The sequence below is a fragment of the Chlorocebus sabaeus genome, chromosome 5 (genome assembly GCF_047675955.1).
Source record: "Chlorocebus sabaeus isolate Y175 chromosome 5, mChlSab1.0.hap1, whole genome shotgun sequence".
Lineage (NCBI taxonomy): Eukaryota > Metazoa > Chordata > Mammalia > Primates > Cercopithecidae > Chlorocebus > Chlorocebus sabaeus.
Window position 1 is genome coordinate 74,796,167 of NC_132908.1, and position 23,344 is coordinate 74,819,510.

Sequence of the window (23,344 nt, forward strand, 5' to 3'; positions counted from 1 at the left end):
TTTGGGATGTGATTACAAAGAGAGAGGGATGGGAGAATTCAGAAAGGAAGGAGAGGCAATATAAAAACGTGTTTTTTAGTCAGTCATTGCTAGAGGCATCTGGTGCTCAACTCCAGCTGCTTTATGAAGTGCATCTCATAGCTGTCTGCCTGCAGAATAAAGGGCGTTTATCCACCGACTTCTGACCCCATCGGACAAGGGGGTCCTGTAAGTTTTGATGTCCCAGGATTTTGGGTTTGCACATGTGCAAGTGCCAAGCAGGTTCCTGTAGGCATCCCATGCTGCAGAGTCAGAGAATCTCTAGGGTGGAAATGCGGGGAGATCCATATTGTAGCCCCAGGGGAGGCCATCTGGTTGCATTTGTGTGAAATTGGTTGAAAACTTCATGGAACTGTGCTTGTAACAGTAGTTTGAGTAAAATGGACCTGTGAGAATTTGAAGTGGTGCATGAAAGGTGCCCGATACAGTCCACCCCTTGCACCATGCTCAGGTCTCTTAAGAGTAAGCAAAGTCTACCACGGGGTATCCTTACAGTTAAAATCTCTGATGGGAATATAAATGAGTCCCAGTTTGATGAATTCTGGGGCTTTAGCCTTATCTGCTGTGGTATTAGTTTTCTGGGGCTACTGTAGCAAAGTACCACAAACTGGTTGGCTTAGGACAAAAGAAATTTATTGTTTCCAAGTTCTGGAGGCTACAAGTCTGAAATCAAGGTGTTGGTAGGGCCGTACTCCCTTTAAAATTTGTAGGGAAGGACCCTTCCTTGCCTCTTTCAGCTTCTGGTAGTCCTAGATGTTCATTGGCTTGTGGTAGGGTAATTCCAGTCTCTGCCTCCATCTGCACAAGCCATGCTCCCTGTGTCTTTTCACATCATCTTCCCTCTATTCCTGTCTGTCGCTGTGTTCTGATCTCCTCTTCTTCTAAGGGTGACAGTTTTACTGGGTGAGAGCCCACCTTAATGCCCTCAGTTTAACTCAATGACCTCTGCAAAGGCCCTGTTTCCAAGAAAGGTCACATTCTGAGGTACTTGGCTTAGGACTTCAACATATCTTTTTGGGGGGACACAATTCACCCCATAGCAACTGTGCTATGAAAGAGATGCTGCTTTTCATCATTGATGCTATCCAGATGCATAGCAATCATTCAACAAGTCATTCAAAAGAAACAGATTTTTCCTGAGGTCCCACTACGTAACTCAGCTCTGCTCTAGGACCTGGTGATGACAGCAATGAACAAAGTACTCCTGCCCACATGCAGCTTACTTTCTTATGGAGCATGATTTTCAGACATTAGGAACCAAGGTGAGGTATTGCCTTCTTTCGATCACAGAGCAAGCTGCCTTGAGCAAGTGGGTTCGAATTGCAAAGGTGTTTAAGCACAGCTTGGTGGCTGCTTAGTGAGGATGTTGCAGAGGCAATTTAAATGCCGAGCAGGGCTTTGAGTTTGTGGTGGTTAAAAGTCTGTTTCCAGTGCGGAGATGGTATGATCGTACGAATGGACATGTTCTGGGCCTCTGTCTGTTTTGTCAAGTATACAACACTTCTGTTTATCTATAAAAAGATTCCAGACCACTGGATGTCAACCCCCTGACCTCCCACATTTTTTTTTTTTTTTTTTTTTTTTTGCATTCTGTACTCCTTTGAGAATATAGTGGAACCTCTGGCCCCATTCCACACGGGAAAAATAAAAAGAAATGTATTCCTAGCCAGGCATTTGTGTACAATTTTGTGAGGGAGGAAAGGATAGTTCATAGACACTGAATTAAGAAATCCTTACACTTTTCAGGAATTGTAATCATGAGTAGCAGTTAAGTACACATACTTCCATTAAATACACATACTTGCTTTAGAGAGTGTGTTTTTTCATAAAAATTCATTGCATAAGGTTAGGAATAAAAATATGCATAGAAATATTTGTTACCTTTTCATTGTAATGGTTATTTTTTGATAGAAGTTTATCAGTGTGTAATTAATAAAGTATTATTGATTTCAGAATTATATAGTGCTAAACAATGGAAATTTTCTAAATAACGGGCAGGTAATGAAAAAAAAATTCAGTTACTGACAGCCTGTCATAGTTGAATCTAAAAGCTAGGGGCAAAATACATATATTCTATGTAGTTTCCATTTCTAGACTCTGGATTTCTAAATTCTTCCTTATAAAATTTTAAATTTCTTTTTTTTTTTTTTTAAAGATGATGCTCCCTAATTGATTTCCTTCATTTTATTATCTCCTAACAGATTTGATTTTCACACTGAAGGTAATTGTTAAAATGCCTCCTTTGGTAGTCAATAAATATAATTAGTTTAAGAAAGCTAGAAATATTTGCTATTAGAATTAGGTGAACATCTAAGCGTCTTATTCGTGGAAGCAACATGGTCAATATTTATGGAATTGAATTGAGGCTTTGCAACACTTTCAACAGCTTTTTAAAAAGCGAAGTAGTTACTGTCTCTGTGGAAACAGAAATTACCCAACTATTATGTAATGAAAAACTAATGTTGGTTTACTTAAAACAAAACTGTGTAGCAGTGTGTTATAGCCACAGGAACTCCTCAGCCAAATGTTAAGTTAATGCAGTGAAAACAAGCTGCAAAAGAACTAGAAATGCTAGTTACTTCGTAGTAGCTGGGTATTCAAAAACACTTGTCATTCTCACAGTTATGTTTGTGGTATCTTAGTGGTCATTCACCTTGGATGTGATTCCTCAAGTATGCCAGAAAAGCATCGTCTTGTGCAAGTGTTGTATGTAGGAAGAACTTTGTGTGGAATCATGATTGTGGGTGAATAACTCTAAATAAATAAATCGTTTTCCCTGATATACAATATTGTGCTACTTTCCGCAGAAAGATGGAGTCAATACTCTTGACTGTAATGGAGGTTTACAATTTTTCTAATTTCTTATTTAGGCTGATCTGAGCAAAGATGTTCAAATTTCCACTTATTTAAACAAGATAGAGTTCTTGCTACGTTGAAGGAATATTTTTAGCTTAGTAATTTACTTAGAAACTGCCTTATTCAATAGTCGATGTTAAATTTGAACTAAAACACGGAACATCATATGACATGGAGTCTTACATTAACATTTTGTTGGACTGGAAACAGAATCAACACATTAGTCATCTTAATTCATTTAGGTTGGCTTTCCCCGGAATTCTAGAATCCAAAAACAACACATTTGTCAATTTTACACACAAAAGGAGAGGCAGGATGTAGTTTAAACATCCAGCTTTGCAATGAAAAGCCAATGTAGCTTTAGTACACTGAATGAAATTCTGGGTGAAACAAACTGTGTAATAAGATTTTGATGCATATTGAATACTTAGATTTTTTTTTATATTTGTTTTAATGAGATTCTCTTTATATCTGCTTTCACAGAAACTTGTAAATTGTCTAAAATTAAATTTTCTGTGGTTACCATCCACATGGGTTCTGAACTTGCTGTTATAATTATTCACATTTTCTTGCAGTGAAAATTTACAGGTCAAGGTCATCTTCATGTCTTTAGTTCTTGTTTCGCTTCAGGTCAGTTTAGAACTGAATGTTAAAAGGATATTGTCTGTTCCAAGGGTCACATTGTGGCACGTGGACCAAATCCAGCCCCCCGAGGCCCACTTTTGGAAATCAGGTTTTATTGGAACATAGGGAAGCTCATCATTTACATATTCTCCATGGCTGCTTTCACATTATAACAGCAGAATTGAGTAGCTGTGAGGCCCTATAGCCAGCAGAGCCTAAGATATTTACTGCATTTATTTACCATATTTATGTTTACTCTCTTGCCCTTTACAGAAAAAGTTTGGCAACCCCTGGTTTATTCTGTTAGCATGTTTCCTACATAAGGATTCCTTTAAGAAGTTTTCAGAATTATTAAGAAAACAAAGCTCATTCTTCCAAAAGAATTGCTATGCTTTTTTTTTTTGGTGGTGGTGGTGGTTGTTTAATGAGGAGGACATTATAAAGTATTATATTTCCTTTCCTTACCTTGGTTGCCAGGAAGCTCAGAACTTTAAACATGAAAATGTTTAAGTAACCAGCTCACTTCATGTTCCGGATCAGCTTTCTTTTTCTTAACATGGGGACACATTTTCGCCTAAAAAAAAAAAATCAACTTTTGGAAGCATAATTTACATATAGTAAAACCCATACATTTAAATCATACCCATGAAGGTCTTGACAAGTGTGTACACACACATAAACCACCACGCCAGTCAACATAATAGAACAGTTACATCTCTAAGAAATGTCCCACCTGCCTCTTGCCTCAGGCAATTTGTCAGTGTTACCACTGATTATTGTGTTATTTGAAAACCCTGGGTTGTATGCGGTTGCCTATTACAAGCTGTTTTAAATAGTTTTTGGTAGTGGTTGGGGCACCAATGATTATAGTTAAATAGCATAGCTAGAGAAGTTAAGATTCATTTATTCTATTCAGTCTTCAGTACACGTTTTTAGGTGTCCATAGGAGAATCTGAGATACAGCTTACATGGAGAGCCTTTTAGCTAATGTAGTAATAATAAGCCTGATAGCCTGATGTATTATTACGGTGGTGCAAAAGTGTTTTTTGCCATTACTATTTTTTTTTTTGGAGACAGAGTTTTACTCTGTTGCCCAGACTGGAGTGTAGTGTGGCATGATCTCAGCTCACTGCAACCTCTGCCTCCCAGGTTCAAGCAATTCTCCTGCCTCAGCCTCCCAATAGCTGGGATTACAGGTGCACACTACCATGCCCGGCCAATTTTTGCATTTTTAGTAGAGGTGGGGTTTTGCTATATCGGCTAGGCCAGCCTCAAACTCCTGACCTCAAGAAATCCGCCCACCTTCGCCTACCAAAGTTCTGGGATTACAGGAGTGAGCCACCGTGCAGGGCCTGCCATTACTTTTAATGGCAAAGATAATTCTTTTAATAATTAAAATTTGAAATAATACTTTTAATAAGAATCTGCTGCTTGCCAAGAGCTCTGCAGTTACCTTATTTGATTTTCCTAACAGCTCTTAAGAGTACATCTTATTTCCCTTTCACAGATGAGGAAACTGAGGACCACAGAAGTGAAGTCTATTAGTTTGCCAGAGATGCTGTAACAAAGCTCCACGAATTGGGTGGCTTAAACAGCAAAAATTTATTATCTCACAGTTCTGTAGGCCAAAAGGTTGAAGTCAAGGTGTTGGTAGGGTTGGTTCCTTCTGAGGACTGGGAGGAGATACCTACTGCAGGCCTCTCTCCTTGGCTTGTAGATGGGTGTATTAGGGTTCTCTAAAGGTGCGGAATAGGATAGATGTATTAAAACATATGGGGGGAGTTTATTAAGGAGTATTGACTCCCACGGTCATAAGGTGAAGTCCCACAATAGGCCGTCTATTTATTTGGCTCAAACATGCAGGCTGCCCCTAAGCACACACCATTTTAGCACACACCATTTTAAAGTCTTTATGAGGGCAAGGTGGACTTGATTTTCTTCAGTGCAAGGAAGCCAGTTTGAGTCCTCAAACCTCAAAAGTAGAGAAGCCGATAGTGTAGCCTTCAGGCTGTGGTCAAAGGCCTCAAGATCCCCTGGCAAACCACTGGTGTAAGTCCAAGAGGCCAAAAGCTGAAGAACTTGGAGTCTGATGTTCAAGGGCAGGAAGCATGCAGCATGGGAGAGAGATGAAGGCCGGAAGACTCAGCATGTCTGCTCTTTCATCTTCTCCTGCCTGCTTTTCTCTTGCCTGGCTGGCAGCTGATGAGGTGGTACCAACCCAGATTGAGGGTGGGTCTACCTCGCTCCATCCACTAACTCAAATGTTAACCTCCTTTGGAAACACCCTCACAGACACACCCAGGAACAGTACCTTGTATCCTTCAATCAAGTCGACATTCAATATTAACCATCTCAGTGGACTTCGTCATGTTGACATAGTCTCCTCACTGTGTGCTGTGTCCACATTTCCCCTTTACATAAGGACACCAGTCCTATTGGATTAGGGCTCCCCCATTATGACCTCAGTTATCCTTAATTATGACCATAAAGGCCCCATCTCCAAATGTAGTCATGTTGGGGGTTAGGGCTTCAGTGTACGAGTTTGGGATGGCAGGGGAACCATTCAGCTCGTAACAATCGTAAGACTCCTGATCTGTTTCTCTTCCAAGCAATTCTTTGGTTTCATGTTGATTTTATTTCCTTTTCCATGTCTGTCTCAAAGCACTGAAGAAAATCAAGTCCACCTTGCCCTAATAAAGACTTTGAAATGGTGTGTGCTAAAACGGTGTGTGCTTAGGGGCAGCCTGCCTGTTTGAGCCAAATGAAAATTCTAGTTGCACATGCTTCCTTAAGCTGTCTACTCTAGGAAGGAGAATCTCTATTGGGATCTTTTGGAGAGTACTTGCCCCCCAGGTGCTTAGGGTCCCACTGCTGACAAGACCTCCTGCCTGGCAAGCCATGCGAGTTGGAATCCTCTGTTAGGGTTCCAAAGCCTTCACCAACTCAGAGCTTTTTCTGTCTCTGTTTCTCTTTTTTGAATTTAAATTGATCCTCATCACAAATTGTTCACATTACTTACCTATATTTGAGATCCTACCAAGACCCTCTTCTTGGCCCAGAAGCAGCAGTGCGGTGAGGGGAATGAAACACAAATTTACAGCTGTAAAAGTCTCCAGAAGTTATGCAAAATCAGCCTCAGCTGGAAGCCGCTCTGTGCATCACTCACATTCACACAAGCAGGTGCCTGATCACAGCTGATGGTTAGATTACACGTTTCCGGAGAGGTATAGATTTTAAAATTGGTGTATTTCACCAATTTTCGTCATAGTATCCCCAAACAAAGTGTGATCAAATGAAAAACTCCTTCCCCTCTCTCCCTTCGGAGTGAGTCTGCTTTTATTCAAGCTCAGATGGCTTCTCAGATAGCGTAAAAATTGATGGAGAATTGCTTTTACCAATTGTATGCCCTGTGGGAACCTGGGTGCTGTAATCACTGAATGTGTTATAACCAAAAAGGTCAAAATAACAATGATTCCCTCTGTTTTGTTCCATGCATCCTGGTATGTGAAAGAAGTGAGGTGAAGAGCATAATTTACGTCCTCTTTTTAAAGCTAGCATTGCCTGTGCCTTCCATGCGGGACTGTTGTGGATATTTGACCACTGCAAGAAAACTCACAGAAGCAAAAACTTAGGGCTTGCTTTAAATGTTATCAATTTGAATTGAGATAGTATCAGCATTATTTTTTTTTAAAGACCGAAACAACGATAGCAACAAACACACACAGGCCATTGTTAGATTTTACAGAACTTTAAAAAGTAATTATATTAAAGATATCTAAGATAGGGATCTGGTTACATAGATTATCAGAGATACTTTTAAAAAAGCAACTGCAGGATAAGGATTATCCTTTAATTAGGTGTTTTTCTGTTAGACTTGATTTGCTTTAAAGTTTTTTTACATTTTGCCTCTTTTTTTTTTTTTTTTTTAATGTTTTGAGCACCACTTCCTAATCAATCACAATAAATGTCCGGTTTGGAGTTGGAGGAGTCATTGATTTTAGGCAAGGTCATGGTGAGCCCACAGAGCACAAAGTTAGTGGAACTCTGGCCGTTGATGTAGCTTTGAAGCCTGAATTTAAGTCATATTTTTGAAAAGTTGCATCTTAAAAAGTTATAAGCGTTGGAGAATGAAAAGTCAATTTGGACACTTTAAAAGTGAGCCTCAAAAAACTGCTGAATTTTCCCAACATTGTGTTTTGAGCACTTCCACGTGACTTTGGGGGCATAAAGAATTTAATCTTTTCAAGAGGCAAAGTAATATACCACTTTTCACTTTTTTAATGGTGAGAGCCAAGGTCGATCTGAATTTTCTTTCTTTCTTTTTTTTTTTTTTTTTAAAAAAAAGGTGCTTGAATTAGAAAGGTAGCACATTGTCCACATGGACGGTGCACGATGGGGCTGTTTTTTCATTTCTGGGAGCTCGCGATGGAATGAAGGTCTTTTTTTTCTTTTTCTTTTTTTTAATTTTTCTTTTTTAAACAACTGCCTCCTAACCACTTCTTAATTGACAAGAGTGGAAACTATGTTGCCAAGAGGACTCACAGCCCTTTTGGTCATTAAGAAAGTCAAAGAACGGGGGTCTCTTTGGATGAGTGTGTGGGTATTGGGTCTTGGTGGCTGGTCTGCTTGCTCTAAATCATAAAGAACCCTGTCTTGAGCAGATGAGAAAGAATAACGGAGGCCTCAGTGGTGAAGGGAAATCCTGTACCAGCTGTGAAAACAATGAAACATATTCAGTAATAGAATATAGCGTGCTTGCAAATTCAGAGTTGGGTTCCCTTCTCCTCTTGAAGCGGCTATAAATTAATTCATCAAAATAAAAAAGGCCAAACTTCAGGATAAATCTTTCCCCTTCTAAACACCCAGAAACACTTTGGTTCTCTTAGTAGATACGAGTGTGAGGACAGAATTATACGAAGTGAGACCATGGTTGTGTGTGTGCACGTGTGTGCACATGCCTGTGTCATTGGTTAGTTCACAAAAGAATTGCCCTCTGAAGAAGTTAAACTTGGGCCAGATAGCACGTGTAGGGGGTGGAATTATGGAGTAATTGTTACTTTCTTGTATTAACAAGAAAGGGAGTGAAAGAGCTGTGTCTTGTTGAGAGCCTTTAAAAGACAGGGGTCTCTGCCTCTAAAAAGCTCGGTTACATTTTTTTTTTTTTTAAGGAGGCATCTATGTTTTTATTTTGTCCTGTTTTATTCTTCTTCCTAGGGTTCTCAGACAAGTTTATAAAAGTGCCATGTTGGCCGGGCGCAGTGGCTAACGCCTGTAATCCCAGCACTTTGGGAGGCCAAGGCGGGCGGATCACAAGGTCAGGAGATCGAGACCATCCTGGCTAACATGGTGAAACCCTGTCTCTACTAAAAATACACAAAATTAGCTGGGCGTGGTGGCGGGCGCCTGTAGTCCCAGCTACTTGGGAGGCTGAGGCAGGAGAATGGCGTGAACCCGAGAGGCGGAGCTTGCAGTGAGCAGAGATCGTGCTACAGCACTTCAGCCTGGGCGACAGAGCAAGACTCTGTCTCAAAAAAAAAAAAAAAAAAAAAAAAAGTGCCATGTGTACTTTGTTTACAAAACATTTCATGTGGTGTCATTTTCTTTTTATTGGTGAAGGGTCTTTATGGTTTTTTTTTTTTTTTGAGACAGAAATCTGCTCCATCACTCGGGCTGGAGGGCAGTGGCACGACTGTAGCTCACTGTAGCTCACTCAAATTTCTAAGCTCAAGTGATCCTCCCACCTTGACCTCCTAAAGTGCTGGGATTATACTATGAGCCACTGTGCCTGGCTGGCCTTTGTATTGGACATTAATGCAGTTGGTTCCATACCCTCTCCCAGCATGCCCCTCTCTAGGCACCACATGCTCAGCAATCTGGAAGCTCTCCAAACCCTATCGTTTAGGGTTTTTTGTTGTTGTTTTTATGAGATAGGGTCTCGCTCTGTTGCCCAGGCTGCAGTGCAGTGGTGCAATCATGCAATCATGGCTCATTGCAGCCAGGACCTCCCAGGCTAAAGCCATCCTCCTGCCTCAGCCTCCTGAATAGCTGGGACTACAGTCACACACCACCACGCCTGGCTAAGTTTTTTTGTTTTGTTTTGTTTTGTTTAGTAGAGACGAGGTCTCAATATGTCACCCAGGCTGGTCTTGAACTCCAAAGCTCAAGCGATCTCCTGCCTCAGCCTCCCAAAGTGCTGGGATTATAGGCATGAGACCCTGCGCCTGGCCAATTTCAAGGATTTTAGGAGCTCTGTGCCAGGAACCTGGATGAAGACCCAATATGTGTTTCTTACTATATCACAATATCACAAATCCACAGCCACATGGTGATTGTGGTGGCTTGGGGGGCCTGATGGTGGGGTACACCTGCTTGAACTCAGGCTATAATGCCCATTGGGGTTCTCCCCCTTTTTTGCCCTCTGATCTTGTGAGTTCTTTAACATTGGAAATCCGTAGTTTTTCTCTTACATGAAATGACTATGACAGTTTATAGGGTGTCTGCAGAGAACGCCTTAGAATTAGTTAATGTGTTTCATACAGCACATCGCGTGGTACCCAGCCAAGAGTAACGCTCCCAAGTCCTCCTCCTTACCTGGACATTACAGCATCCTCTCTGTAAATCAGGATGCTCAGGAAATACCTTGTTTGGAATAGAAATAGGCTCCTCCCTTTTTTTCTTACTTGCCTTGATTGCTCTGTATTAAAATTCATAAAGGCCCATGAATTATCAATTAGATAGGATTTGGTTTGTTACTTTTAGTTTTTTCCGATAGCAGGCGTGTGCTAAAAATTTAGCATGTGCTAAAAATTGAAATAGTGTCGACATTATGAAATGCAGAAATTTTCCTGCCCCCAACTGATAACTCTCTCCTGCAGTAATCAATGTTGGCACCTGTTTAACCACTTTGTGTCTTATGTGCACGCTGTTCAGTACTTTGACTTTTTTTCTTAATATTGTAACACGGGTATGTTTCCTTGCATCTCCAGATCATTTCTCCTCACTCTTTTTAGGTGCAATACAGTCTTTTGTCCTATTCATGCAATATAATTTATTTAACCTAATTGATAAAACATTTTGGTTGATTGCAGTCTGTTGTAGATAATGCTGTATTGAATATCCCTCCCACGTATTTGCTCGTGTCAGCAACTCTATTTGTAAGATAAATTTCTGGTTGTGGCTGGGTCAAAGAGCATGTCCACTTCAAATTTGATAGCCATGTCCCAACTGCCCCCACATATGTTAAGCCGTTTCCTATCCCCCCTCCCTCATTAATCTATGAAGTTGCTGGTTCCCCTACATCTTTACCAACAGGAATGCCGCTCGATGTAGTTACCTGTATAGAATCTGTCTGCATTTGCATGTCGAAGACCATGTTAATTGTAATCTTTGGGTACTTTTGTCACTCATTCCTAACCAGGACTGTCACTGGCAGGTTAAATGAGAACTTGTTCACCTAGCACAGTGGCAGCACTAGTAGCCAGCCTGGGGTCAGTCTTGCCTCTCAAGAGATCTCATACAGTGAATTGGGATTTATTGCGCAGCTTTACAAAACATTACGGCCTCAGCCTTGTACTGCCCAAAGCATGCAGATGCAGCCTGGTGTATTTTAAAGATATTCCACGTGAACTGATCCGTTTCCCACTTCTTGAATTGGTATCTTTTTTTTTTGATAAATATATTTGAGATGTATTTATGTTATTAGGGCTATTCAGGAAGCTCTGTAGGGATCTGTTGCTGGCTGTATATAACACATACATTTAAAAAGCAGGGCAGGCTATGACTTATTTTTCTCTAGAGAGACCTGTGTAGTTTTGTAATTTCTTAAGAGTTGGCAGCTGTGGATCGTGTTTAGTAAACGTGATCTCTAACTCTTTAGAACTCAGAAGTATGTAATTGAAATGGCGTGGGAGCTAAATATGATCATTCAGGTAATTAAAGTAACTACGGAAACAGCGGTATGGATTATTTAGTCATTGCAGATGTGGCATTGAGCATATAGGCGTGGTGAATGTACGTCTTAGAACTTCATCTGGAAATGCCCGTGGGGGAGTTGGATTTCAGGATCATCGTCAATGTCATGTCACTGTAATTTCATTTACTTTAATCAGATTAGTTTGGAAAGTGTGGTCTTCCTACTTTTAGGAGGATATAGGAGAAACTCTCATCCTTAAAGCTGGTAGTTTGTGAATACAAAAACAGTCCCACATTTGAATTGTCCCCAAATCTAACCCAAGCTGAGAGACGTTAGGCCTATCTTCTTGCTCTATACACAATGGCAGATCTCCAGGGAGGGAGAGGATGTGTGCTGGAAGATTCTGCAACTTGTTGATTTGTTCCTAAGGATCATTTGAGTGCTATGTTTGTGGAGCAGGGCTGGAGGGGGCTGGAAATCAGCATCTCTGTGGCCTTTTAATTGTGCCCTGTTATGAGTAACATTTGTCCCCAGTGTTTCACAATTATAAATTAATAATAACAACCCATTAGAAATTACGGATATTGTAAGCCTCAACTCCTTTGGGCACCTTGATAAAAATGATAATTAAAACCATAATTTACAGTAAATGGGGACACTGCCCAAGTACATCCACAATACGGAAAAAATTAAAAAACTTAAACCAGAAGGAACCTTCCTGGCATCGGGGAAAGAAGCTGCGTTTTTCTTAGCTCCTACTTCCGTGGGAGCTTTGTCAGTATTTGAGGGGACAGGGTTCCCACCTTGATGTTTTTTGTGCCTGAGGATTCTGTGGGTGACTCTCTCCCCACCTGTCCAACCTACCAGTGAGTCTCACGGGGTGCGGCTGCCTGCTCCGATGTGCTCCACCACCACGCCCAAGCCGTTTCTCCCTTTGCGTTTCTTGTCTGGGTAAATAACTCGCTGAGCTCACCAGTGGCCCACGGGGCATCCTGGACACCTAGACTTAGGCGGTCACTGGCTTTGTAGATTTCTTTTGCTTCCTACATGATTTTCTAACTTATACCTTGAACCGCTCAGGATAAGAGGGCACCTCGTCCATTCCTGCTGGTCACAAGGCCACAGTATCTTGAGCGAGTCCACTGTGACCCCTGGAGGTACCGTAAATGGATAAAATAATAATATGAATAATAACTCATAGCGTTTACTCCCTGCCTAACTCCACAGGCTCCTGCTGCCTGCCGAGGAGTCCCACAGTGTTCGCTTGCTGCATGGAGCTTCATCTCCGTTGCATTCATGTGATTTATTCACACGGAGTTGCTCCCCAATCCTTGATTTATTTTATTTTTATTTTTATTTTTTTGCCAAGCACCCTGCCTTTTTGCTTGCCTGTTTCATCTTTATCTCTCATTCCAGAGGAGTTCTTGGCCCAGAGGTTCTGCTGCCACTCAGTGACATTTGTGAAATGCAAAGGAGCTTGCACCATGGGTCCAAGGTCCTGCAGATCCCTGAGCTACTGCCCTTGTGCTTCTCTGTCCATGCAAAGCCAAGTGCTACTGTGGCGTTTTCCAAGACATAGCTAGCATCCTAGTATTCTCACGCTTGACAGAGTAGGGTTTGACATGGTTTAAATAAAATCTCAACCACATCAGTGGGAGATGTTCTTTGAGATTCAATGATTCAGTTGTGAACATTTGGACTGAGGATGTTTTGTGGTAAGGCTTGAGTCATGTCTCTAGCAAGGATGTTTCCTGGATAGTGTGCACTGAGCATCAGGTGCCTGCAGTAGCCTGGGGGGTAATGCCAGCAGCACGGGTGATGACCATGGCCAACATGACCAAACTAGAAAGCTCAAACCCCTCCTCTAGCTAACAGTGGCTTCCCAGCTAACCTGTCACCACGTGGCATTGGGGACCTAGTGTGCTCCCGCTGTAAACTTTTTCAGAGAAGCTGCACATCTAGCTTTGGACCTGTGATCTCCCCAGTGTTTTAATGCTGGCAACTAATTCAAATTAGGAAGGAAGGAAGGAAGGAAGGAAGGAAGGAAGGAAGGAAGGAAGGAAGGAAGGAAGGAAGGAAGGAAGGAAGGACGGAGGGAGGGAGGGAGGGAGGGAGGGAGGGAAAAGGGTGGAAAGAAAGGAGGGAAGGAGCAAGGGAGGGAGGAAGGAAGGAAGGGAAGGGAAGAAAGTGTGGGCCACACAAAACAGGTCTGTGGGCTTGACTTGTCCTCGGATCATCAGTTTGTGACCTCTGTTCTAAAGAGTGAAAACTGTGTAAGATAGTATAAGTAGGTATTTAAATTTCTTTGCACCTTTTCCATTTTGTAGAACTTGAATGTTTTTGTTGAAAGCTTAAAACCCAAGACAGTGAGCTATTAAGCCTCCATGGCCACATCATTTTTCTGATTGGATCTGATGTAACAAGTATTAGAAAAACTGATGCTGCTCATTGCTTTAAAACGTCTTTCTTTATTTTCTTGGTATTATTAGGTTTAAATATTCTTCAGAACACACTCTTGCCATCTCCATGCAGTTAAGCTAGTTCAATTTAAACATTGTCATAAAGTTAATTTTTTATAAGATGAATCAGGTTATTAAATTTAGTAAACCATTGCCTTCATTATTTTGCACAAACTTTGGCACTGTGCAGAACAGGCTTAGCACTACTACATTTAGCTAATTAAACTGGCCATCAGCTGCAGTATTACAAGAGTGAGGGCTGTTATTCTCCTGGGTTTTATCCAGGACTTTAACAGTAGGTAGCATTATTAAACTTTTTTTATATAAAACTCTACACTCTAGAGATATGGTTTACTATAAAAGTGTTATTGTCCTTCCTGTTAAACGATCATCTTTTGAAATAGCCATGCTTTGTTTCTGTTCCAAAGGCAATTGTAAAGAGTGAGAAAATGGAGTTGTCTATTGCAGCTTTTAAAAGTAGACTAGCAACGGGTAATGCATTGCTTAGATAAAGGAAGATGTAAGAACCAGAGTGTAATTTCACAAGACACAGAGACAGATGGCTTACCCGTAACTACAGTCAGGAATTCTCTAAAGGAGAGAGGGCGGAAGCTTGAGCCTGTAGCCTGTTGGTGCTGTCTTGTCAGATGTGCCCTTTCTGGTAATAAAAAGTCTTTTGCCATGGATTATTTTGTCAAGTGAGATAGCATGACTTAACAGGTTTGTTTGGGAAAATAAAATTTGATAGAAAAACGGCATGCTTTTCCCCACAGATTTCTTGGTAGCATCATTCAAAACCATGGTGAGCGGTATCTTTGCAGGATTTTAATATTTATGCATTATTATAAAGCAAGGAAGAGGGCCATCCGTGTTGCAGTTTGAAACAGCCTGGATTGTTTTAAAATAGTCCAGAACTGCAGCCTATTAGCGGTCTGCAAGAACCATTTGTTCCTTCAGCAGATATTTATTGAATCCTACTGGGTGCTAGTCTGGCAAAATATGGAGATGGGAGGGGGCAAGGCTCAAGGAGCTTACTGCTAACCTGAGAAACTGGATAAATAAAGCTCTGGACTGGGCATGGTGGCTCATGCCTGTAATCCCAGCGCTTTGGGAGGCCAAGGTGGGTGGATCACTTGAGGCCAGGAGTTCGAGACCAGCCTGGCCAACATGGTGAAACCCCATCTCTACTAAAAATATAAAAATTAGCTGGGTGTGGTGGCACGCACCTGTCATCCCAGCTGCTGGGGTGGCTGAGACATGAGAATTGCTTGAATCCCGGAGGTGGAGGTTGCAGTGAGCGGAGGTTGCAGATTGCGCCACTGCCCTCCAGCCTGGGTGACAGAGCGAGATTCTGTCTCAGTCAGTCAGTCAGTCAGTCAGTCAAGCTCTGGAACCTGCCTGGCCTTGTGTTACATCAATGCTTTCTCAATCTGTTAAAAACATAGCTGGTAATGAATAAGAATTATGTTTATTCTCATTTCCACTCTCTTACATTATTTTTTTTTAATACCCTATGGTGAAATTGTGAATACAGCTATTCCTGATCATTGCTTTGACCTGGAAATTTCAAAGGGACCCAGAGTCCACCATTCCCTCTGAGATCTTCTGAAGTCCCGGGCTCACAAGTGCAGTTGTGTTTGGTCACTCTGTGTTGCTTGCATATGGCTGTCACCATCTCATTAACCTGGTTGATGGGACAGATCAGTCAGCAAGACTTTGTTCAGTGCCTGCCCCCAGCCAGCCGGGCTACAAAACCTGGCACTTTACTTCTCTCATTTTCCCCAAATGATCTAGGTGTCTTTTGCTCACTGGTGATCAGGGGTGACATTGGCATCACAGGTAAAAATCAGTTAATTTGAGATGATTGTTCTCTTTCTTGAAAGGTTGGAGATAACAGCTTCAAACACCTTTTACTACACACATACCCAAGGGGAGGCAAATGGATTTAGGTGTTAAATACTTCAGGTTTGAAATCCTTTGTGCACTATTTCAGCATCTGATTTAAGTATCAGAGGTCATCTTTAGGTGATACGTATGTATTTTGGAATACGGGATTTGGCAAAATCTCAAAAAATAATTTCAGGTTGTCTCAGCAATGAGGTTACATTGTGCTCCAGAGCCCGTATTCAGACAGACGGAATGGTGGAGCCCGTGGCTGATTTCTTTGAATTCTGGTTGGTGTTAAAGTCACTCACCCTCGGGTTACCACTGGTAGCACATCTAGGAGCAAGTTTTAATTTTTTAGTCATAGTGACTGTGCTGGATTTGGTAGGTCATACAAATTGTGGAAGAGGCATAGGACACCAAGGGTTTTGCAAAAAGCAGGCAACTAACATTTGTTTTCCACCTACTATGATTATGTTAGGCTCTCAGTATATGTTTACCACTTATTCCCCATTTTACAGAAACGATAACTGAGTTTCACATGGGTTCAAGGCATGACCTTAGATCCCACAGCTGGTACGTGGTTGGAACTGGCAGCGGCACAGTGTGTCCAACTTGAGTCTTCCTCTGTGCTATGCTGACTTCCCTCGAGAAGTAGTCTATATAAATCGACTGTTCTCTATGAAGATTAGGCCTGTGGGGGTGATTGAATGAATGGACTTTACTAGGCTCTTCCACATGGTGATGTCAGGAAGATAACGGTACGCTGATTTTCCATGCATATTAACACTATCTTGTAAACAATAATTTATGGCCATTTGACATGGATTTGGCTGAACTACATTGCTGCTTTCTCTAGTAGAGTTGACTACTTTGTTGTTGTACTGTACTCTATATGGTCTTCCACCATAGATTACAAAATATGGTATTTTTTAGTTTAGAGCAATGACTTGGTGTTCAAGCTCTGGATTAGACTGCCTCTTCTTTTTCCTCCCTCTCCTCTCTTCCCCTCCTCACCTTTTCCCCTTTTTTGAGATGACTTTAAAATATAGATTCATTTTTAAAAAATATACAGAACTTTTCAGTTTTCCATTTCTTCTTGTGGCAGCTTTTTTTGTAGTTTTTCTAGGAATTTGTCTTTTTTTCCTGTATTGTAAATTCATTGGTATAAAATTGTTGACCATATCTTAAGATCTTCTTATGGTTCGTAGGATCTGTAGTCCTTTTCTTTATTTTTCATTTTTAAGAACAACTTTATTGAGGTACGATTGACATACAAAAAGCCGTATGTATTTGATGTATAGAACTTGATAAGTTTGGAGATAAGTATATACCTGTGAAACCATTATCATAATTTATAAGTACATGATACAATATGGGCACAGTGCTATATGGTAGATCTCTAGGGCTTTTCCATCTGACATACCTGAAACTTCATACCCTTTGGCTAATACCTCCTTGTTTCTCTCTCCCCCCAGCCGTTCGCAACCACCATTCTATTTTTTGCCTCTGTGAGTTTGAGTGTCTTAGATTCCTCATATAAATTGTATCATATAGTATTTGTCCTTCTGTGTCTGGCTTATTTCACTTAGCATAATGTCCTTCAGGTTCATCTATGTTGTTGCAAATAGCAGAATTTCCTTCCTTCCTAAGGCTGAATAATATTCTATTTTGTGTGTGCGTGTGTGTGCGTGTGTGTGTGTGTGTGTGTCTTCCACATTTCCTTTATCCATTCATTCATCAGTAGAAATTTAGGCTGCTTCCATGTCTTGGCTATTATGAATAATGCTGCAGTGAACCTGAGAGGGCAGACATATCGTTGTGATCCTGATTTGAGTTCCTTTGGATGTGTATCCAGAAGTGGGATTGCTGGATCCTAATGCAGCAATTTTTAATTCTATGTTTAATTTTTTGAGGAAGCTCCATACTGTTTTTCATAGTGGCTGCACCAATTTACATTCCACTAAGGAATGTAGGTTTCTCACGCACAAGGGGTCTCTTGTTTCCACACCCTCAACCGCACTTGTTATCTTTCATTTCATGATGAGAACCATCTTAACAGGTGTGAGATGACATCTCACTGTGGTTTCAATTTGCATTTTCCTGAAGATTAGTGCATTTTCCACTTTTCATACACTTGGCCATTTGTATATTTTCTTTGGAGAAATGTCCGGTTCCTTTACTTGTTTTTAAGATTTGTGTGTTTGTTTTTTTTTTTTTTTTTTGGCTGTCGGGTTTTAGGAGTTCCTTATATATTTTGGATATGAACACTACTAGTTATGAGGTTTGCATGTATTTTGTTTTTATTATTTTGTAGCTTTTCCTTTCAGTGTCTTGATGGTTTTCTTTAATGTGCAGAAGCTTTTTAGTTTTATGTAATCTCACTTGTCTGGTTTTGCTTTTGTTGCTTGTGCTTTAATGTGATGTAATGATGTCCTTTCCTTCATCCCTGGTATCGGTCGTTTGTGCCCTCTCTTTCTGTGTCTGTCTCTCTCTCTGTCAGTCTTGCTAGCCCTTTATCAATTTTATTAGTCTTTTCAATTGACAGACTTTTAACTTCTTTTTTTCTCTGTATTTTATGTTTGTTTTAGATTTATAAGTTTCTCCTTTCTCCTTTTATTTCCATCGTTCTGCTTTAGGCTTAATGTGCTGGGTTATTTTCCTAAGGTAATGGATGCTTAGATCATCTTCTTTTGTTTCTTTTTTTTTTTCTTGAGACAGGATCTCACTGTGTCACCCAGGCTGGAGTGAAGTGGCATGATCATCCTCCTGAGTAGCTGGGACCACAGGTGTGCACCACCAAGCCCAGCTAATTTTTTGTAGAGATGTAATTTTGCCATGTTGCCCAGGCTGGTCTCGAACTCCTGGGCTCAGGTGACCTACCCACCTCGGCTACCCAAATTGCTGGGATTACAGCCATGAGCCACTGTGCCTGGCCTTCTTTTTAATATATGTAGTTAAGGCAGCAGATTTTCTTTTAACTGTGGCTTTAGCTATACTCCATAAGTTTGTATATATGCTTGTAATTATTGAGTTTAAAATATTTCTAACTTTCATTGTAATTTTTTGAGCCATAATGTCTTATTTATTTATACATATATTTCCAGAAAGGAGAATTTTCTGGGATCTTGTTATTGATTTATAATTTAATTCCATTGCAATCAAAGACCATGCTCTCTAATTTTAATCTTTTGAAATTTGTTGAGACTTGCTTTTGGCCCTGCAAATCATCAGTTTTTGTAAGTATTCTTGAAGTACTTGAGTATATTTTGCTGTTGTTTTCAGTGTTTATCATATTCAATTATTTTCAGTTTATCAATTAAGTTGTTCAAACCTTCTATATACTTTGTGTTTGGCTGCTTATTTTATCTGCTACTAAGAGGGGTATGTTAAAATCTTCCATTATAATTGTGAATTTCTCTTTATTCTCCTGATTCTGTCAATTGTTGACATATATGGGAGGCTGTATTATTAAGTACATATAAATTTAGAATTGTCATGTATTCTTGGTGGATTGAAATTTACCATTGTGAAATGGTCAGTGCTTTCTCTTGTAATGCTTCTTGCTTTAGAGTCTTCTTTTTCTGAAATTAGTATAGCTGCATCAGATTTCTTTTGGCCCACATTGTACAGTATATATTTTCCATTCTTTTACTTCCATTTTTTTATCCTTGTGTTTAAAGGTACAAAACATAATGTACATTCTTTATAAGGAGAATGTATATATACACACACATACATATGTACATATATATACACATATATATGTACATATATACATATATATGTACATTATATATATATGTTTTCTTCAGTCTGACAACTTTTTTCTTTTAATTGCGGTCTTTAGGCCATTTATATTTAATGTAATGACAGAGATATTTGGGTTTGGGCTTAAATATACCACCTTATTATTGGCTTCCTGTTAAGTTATTCTACATTCTTCTTTCTCTTTTTTCTTTTCCTTTCCTCTCTCTCTCTCTCTTTCTCTTTTTCTTTTTCTTTCCTTTATTTCTTTGATTTAAATTGAGACAGGGCCTTGCTCTGTCACCCAGGCTAGAGTTCAGTGGCATGGTCATAGTTCACTGTGACCTTGAACTCTTGGACTCAAGCAGTCCCCCCATGTCAGCCTTCTGAGTAGTTGGGACTACAGGTGCCTGCCACCACACCTGGCTATTTCTTTTTTAATTTCAATTTTTGTAGAGACGGAGTTTGCTATGTTGCCCAAGCTGGTCTCAAGTGATCCTCATGCCTTGGCCTCCCAAAATGCTAGAATTACAGGCCACTGTACCTAGTCATCTTCTCTCCTTTCTTGCCTTTTTATCATTCTACTTTTCTTCTCCATTAGGTTGTTAAATTTGTGGAGATTTACAGCTTTCATCTTTGACTTATTAAAATCTAATGTAAATCAGTATTATATCACTTCCTGGAGAAGACAAGAACCTTAGGAAGCTTTACTTCCATTACTCACCTCCTAGGTTAAGCATTATTATTATTATTATTGATATAGTAATTTTTGCTATATATGTTAAAACTCACAGAGTTTACTACTCTTACCATTTGGATCTTAACATATCGTTACCCTTTATGTTGCTCTTTGTTACTTTCTGTGTCTCTGGGTTTATAGCTGGGGTCATTTTCCTCCTGCCTGAAGAGCGTCCTTTAGTGTCTCCTGCAGTGTGGGTCTATACGTGACACTCGGTGTAGTGCAGGTGATAAACAAAAAGCAGCTTTCGTTTGCTGAAAATTTTTGTTCTCCTCCTTTCTTTTTCTTTTCTTTTTTTTTTTTTGAGACAGAGTCTTGCTCAGTTGCCCAGGCTGGAGTGCAGTGGTGCAATGTCCGCTCACTGCGAGCTCCGCCTCCTGGGTTTACGCCATTCTCGTGCCTCAGCCTCCTGAGTAGCTGGGACTACAATTGCCCCCCGCCACTACGCCCGGCTAGTTTTTTTGTATTTTTAGTAGAGACGGGGTTTCACTGTGTTAGCCAGGATGGTCTCGATCTCCTGACCTCGTGATCCGCTCGTCTTGGCCTCCCAAAGTGCTGGGATTACAGGCGTGAGCCACCGCAGCCGGCCTCCTCCTTTATTTTTCAATAATATTTGTACTAGGTATAGAATTCTAAGATGAAAGTTTTATTTCTTTCAGCTGTGGCTTCCATCATTTTCCTGAGAGGTATAGCTATCAGTATTGTAGCTACTGGTCTCTAACTACATCTAAAACTATCTGCAGTTTTTAGCAGTTTACTCTGATGTGCCTTGCTTTGACATGTATGTGTATATATGTGTGTCTACACACAAACACACATGGATATACACCCACATATATATTTCTGTTTGCGGCTCACATAGACATAAATATATATATACACGTATATTTCTGCTTGTGGCTTGCACATATATATACACATACATGTAGACACACACATTTATGCATATACATGTCAACACATACACATATATATTTCTGCTTGTGGCTCAGGATAATTCTTGAATTTGTGGCTATATATCCATCATTGATTTTGTAACATTGTCAGCCATTCTGTCTTCAAATATTGCTTATCTTAATCTATTTCACTTCTTTTGGAACTCAGATTACATGTATGTGTAAGAGCATAGGAGAATGTGTTTCATATGTCTCTTCTGTGCTTTGCTTTACTGCATTAGTTATTTTTTTTCTTTTTATGCTTCATTTTGGATTTTTTTTAACTTATTTTATAGTTTCCTTAATCTTGTCATCAGCTGTGTCTCATATTCTGTTAACCTATGTGTTGAATTCTTAATTACTCTTACTGTCTTTAAGTTTCAGAATATCTATTTGATTTTTTTTTATTATTTCTAATTCCCTGGCAGAATTCTCCATCTTGCCTTTTTGTTCCTTGAATCTATCAGTCAGAGTTATTTTAATCACTGTTTCTGAATAGCTTGATTAGACAGATCTCCTGTGCATTTATTTCCATTTTTTTCCCCTCTGGCTTTGGTGAAGTTTTGTCTTTTTGTATGCTTAGCTATTTTGTTTGAATGTCTGAGAGTTTATATGTGTATTTGAAATAATTATAGTGGTAATTTGAGACTCTGGATAATGGTATCTTCCTTCAGAGAATATTTTCTCTTGCTGCTGGAAATTGGATAGATAGGGACTGATCACTTTAATCAAACTAGGAATTGAAATGGCCTGAAGCTGAGTTTCCACTCTTGTGAAGTCTGGACTGTCTCTTGTTATTACAGCGAGGGTATAACTCTTTAGGGTCCCGACCAAAGGTTTGGTGTATGTACCGTGGCCCTTTCCTGGTAGGTCCTGAGCTCAAATTTGGGTCTTTTTCCCTGTTATAAAATTGCCAAAAGTTCAGCCCATCTTCTGAGACTTCCAACCACCATGTTTGGAAATGAAATATGCCTTGAAGGAAAAAAACTGCCAAATGCTGGCCTTGCAATCTTTGCAGATCTTGGCCCCCCAGATTCTCAGTCAGAGTGCCCTTCTGTTGCCTTCAAACAGATGTGTGCGTGTATGCACCTGTGTTGTTTTGTCCAGCTTTTCTAATTGTTCTCAGTAGGAAACAGGGCTAAGAAACCTAGGTGACGTTGGTGGAAGCAGAGGTGCTGGGGACACTTACCATAGAGTAGAGCATAAAGACCTTATCGTGAGCACAGGATCTGGTCATTATTGATGGTTAAATGGCTGGGCCTGCCGTGAACTCTTCTATGGCTCAGTCTTCATCTTTGAAATCACTGCATCCCTAGGACAAGTTTTCTCACCATCACGGTGTTGACAGTCCGGGCCAGATAATTCTGTGTTGTCGGGGGCTGACTTGTTCATGGTAAGATGTTTTGTAGCATGCCTGGCCTTTGCCCACTAGATGCCAGTAGGACTCTACCCCACAGCTGTGGCCACTGAAAATGTCTCCAGACATTTGTACCTGTCCCCTGGGGTTCAAAATCACCCCTGGTTGAGGACCTGGTGTAATGTAAGTGGTGCTCCGATAAAGGCCATTCAACATGACTCACTATGTTGATGTTATGTTTTCTTTTTTTTTTTTTTTTTTGTTATACTTTAAGTTCTAGGGTACATGTACATAGCGTGCAGGTTTGTTACATATGTATACTTGTGCCATGTTGGTGTGCTGCACCCATCAACTCGTCAGCACCCATCAATTCGTCATTTACATGCATTGGGAGTTATACCTTATGTTATGTTTTCTAACATTGACTTTCCTTTAAACCATAGGGTTTGAAACTGCCAAGTCTTTTGCCCTCCATGGTGCACACGTGATCTTGGCCTGCAGGAACATGGCAAGGGCGAGTGAAGCTGTGTCACGCATTTTAGAAGAATGGGTAAGCGCTTGACTGTTGTTTTTTTTTTTTAATTGTCAAATACACATGCCGGGCTAACCACATGGAGATTTTAGTGCAGTGTGTAAAGTTTATTGCTCTTGGAATCATGTCTTTGTTTTTAAAGTCATCTTCACTTTGTTTGTTTTATGAATGAAAGCATGAGCAAGTCCATTATTATTCACGCATTTGTTTATAGTTCATTGTCAGTGTCATCTGCTTTATTAGTCAGGAGTTTGAGAATG

The 23,344-nt window shown here is 40.3% G+C and overlaps 1 protein-coding gene across 5 annotated transcripts in view; it reads left to right on the top strand.

Moving 5' to 3' along the window:
* The window catches only part of WWOX (WW domain containing oxidoreductase), a 1,120,883-nt gene that overhangs the window by 39,050 nt on the left and 1,058,489 nt on the right, over positions 1 to 23,344 (top strand). For all 5 annotated transcript variants that reach the window (XM_073015592.1, XM_038007945.2, XM_073015591.1 and 2 more), the window contains exon 5: positions 22,996 to 23,102. In XM_073015592.1, coding sequence (XP_072871693.1) covers positions 22,996 to 23,102 — 107 coding nt within the window. The remainder of the gene's footprint in view (positions 1 to 22,995; positions 23,103 to 23,344) is intronic.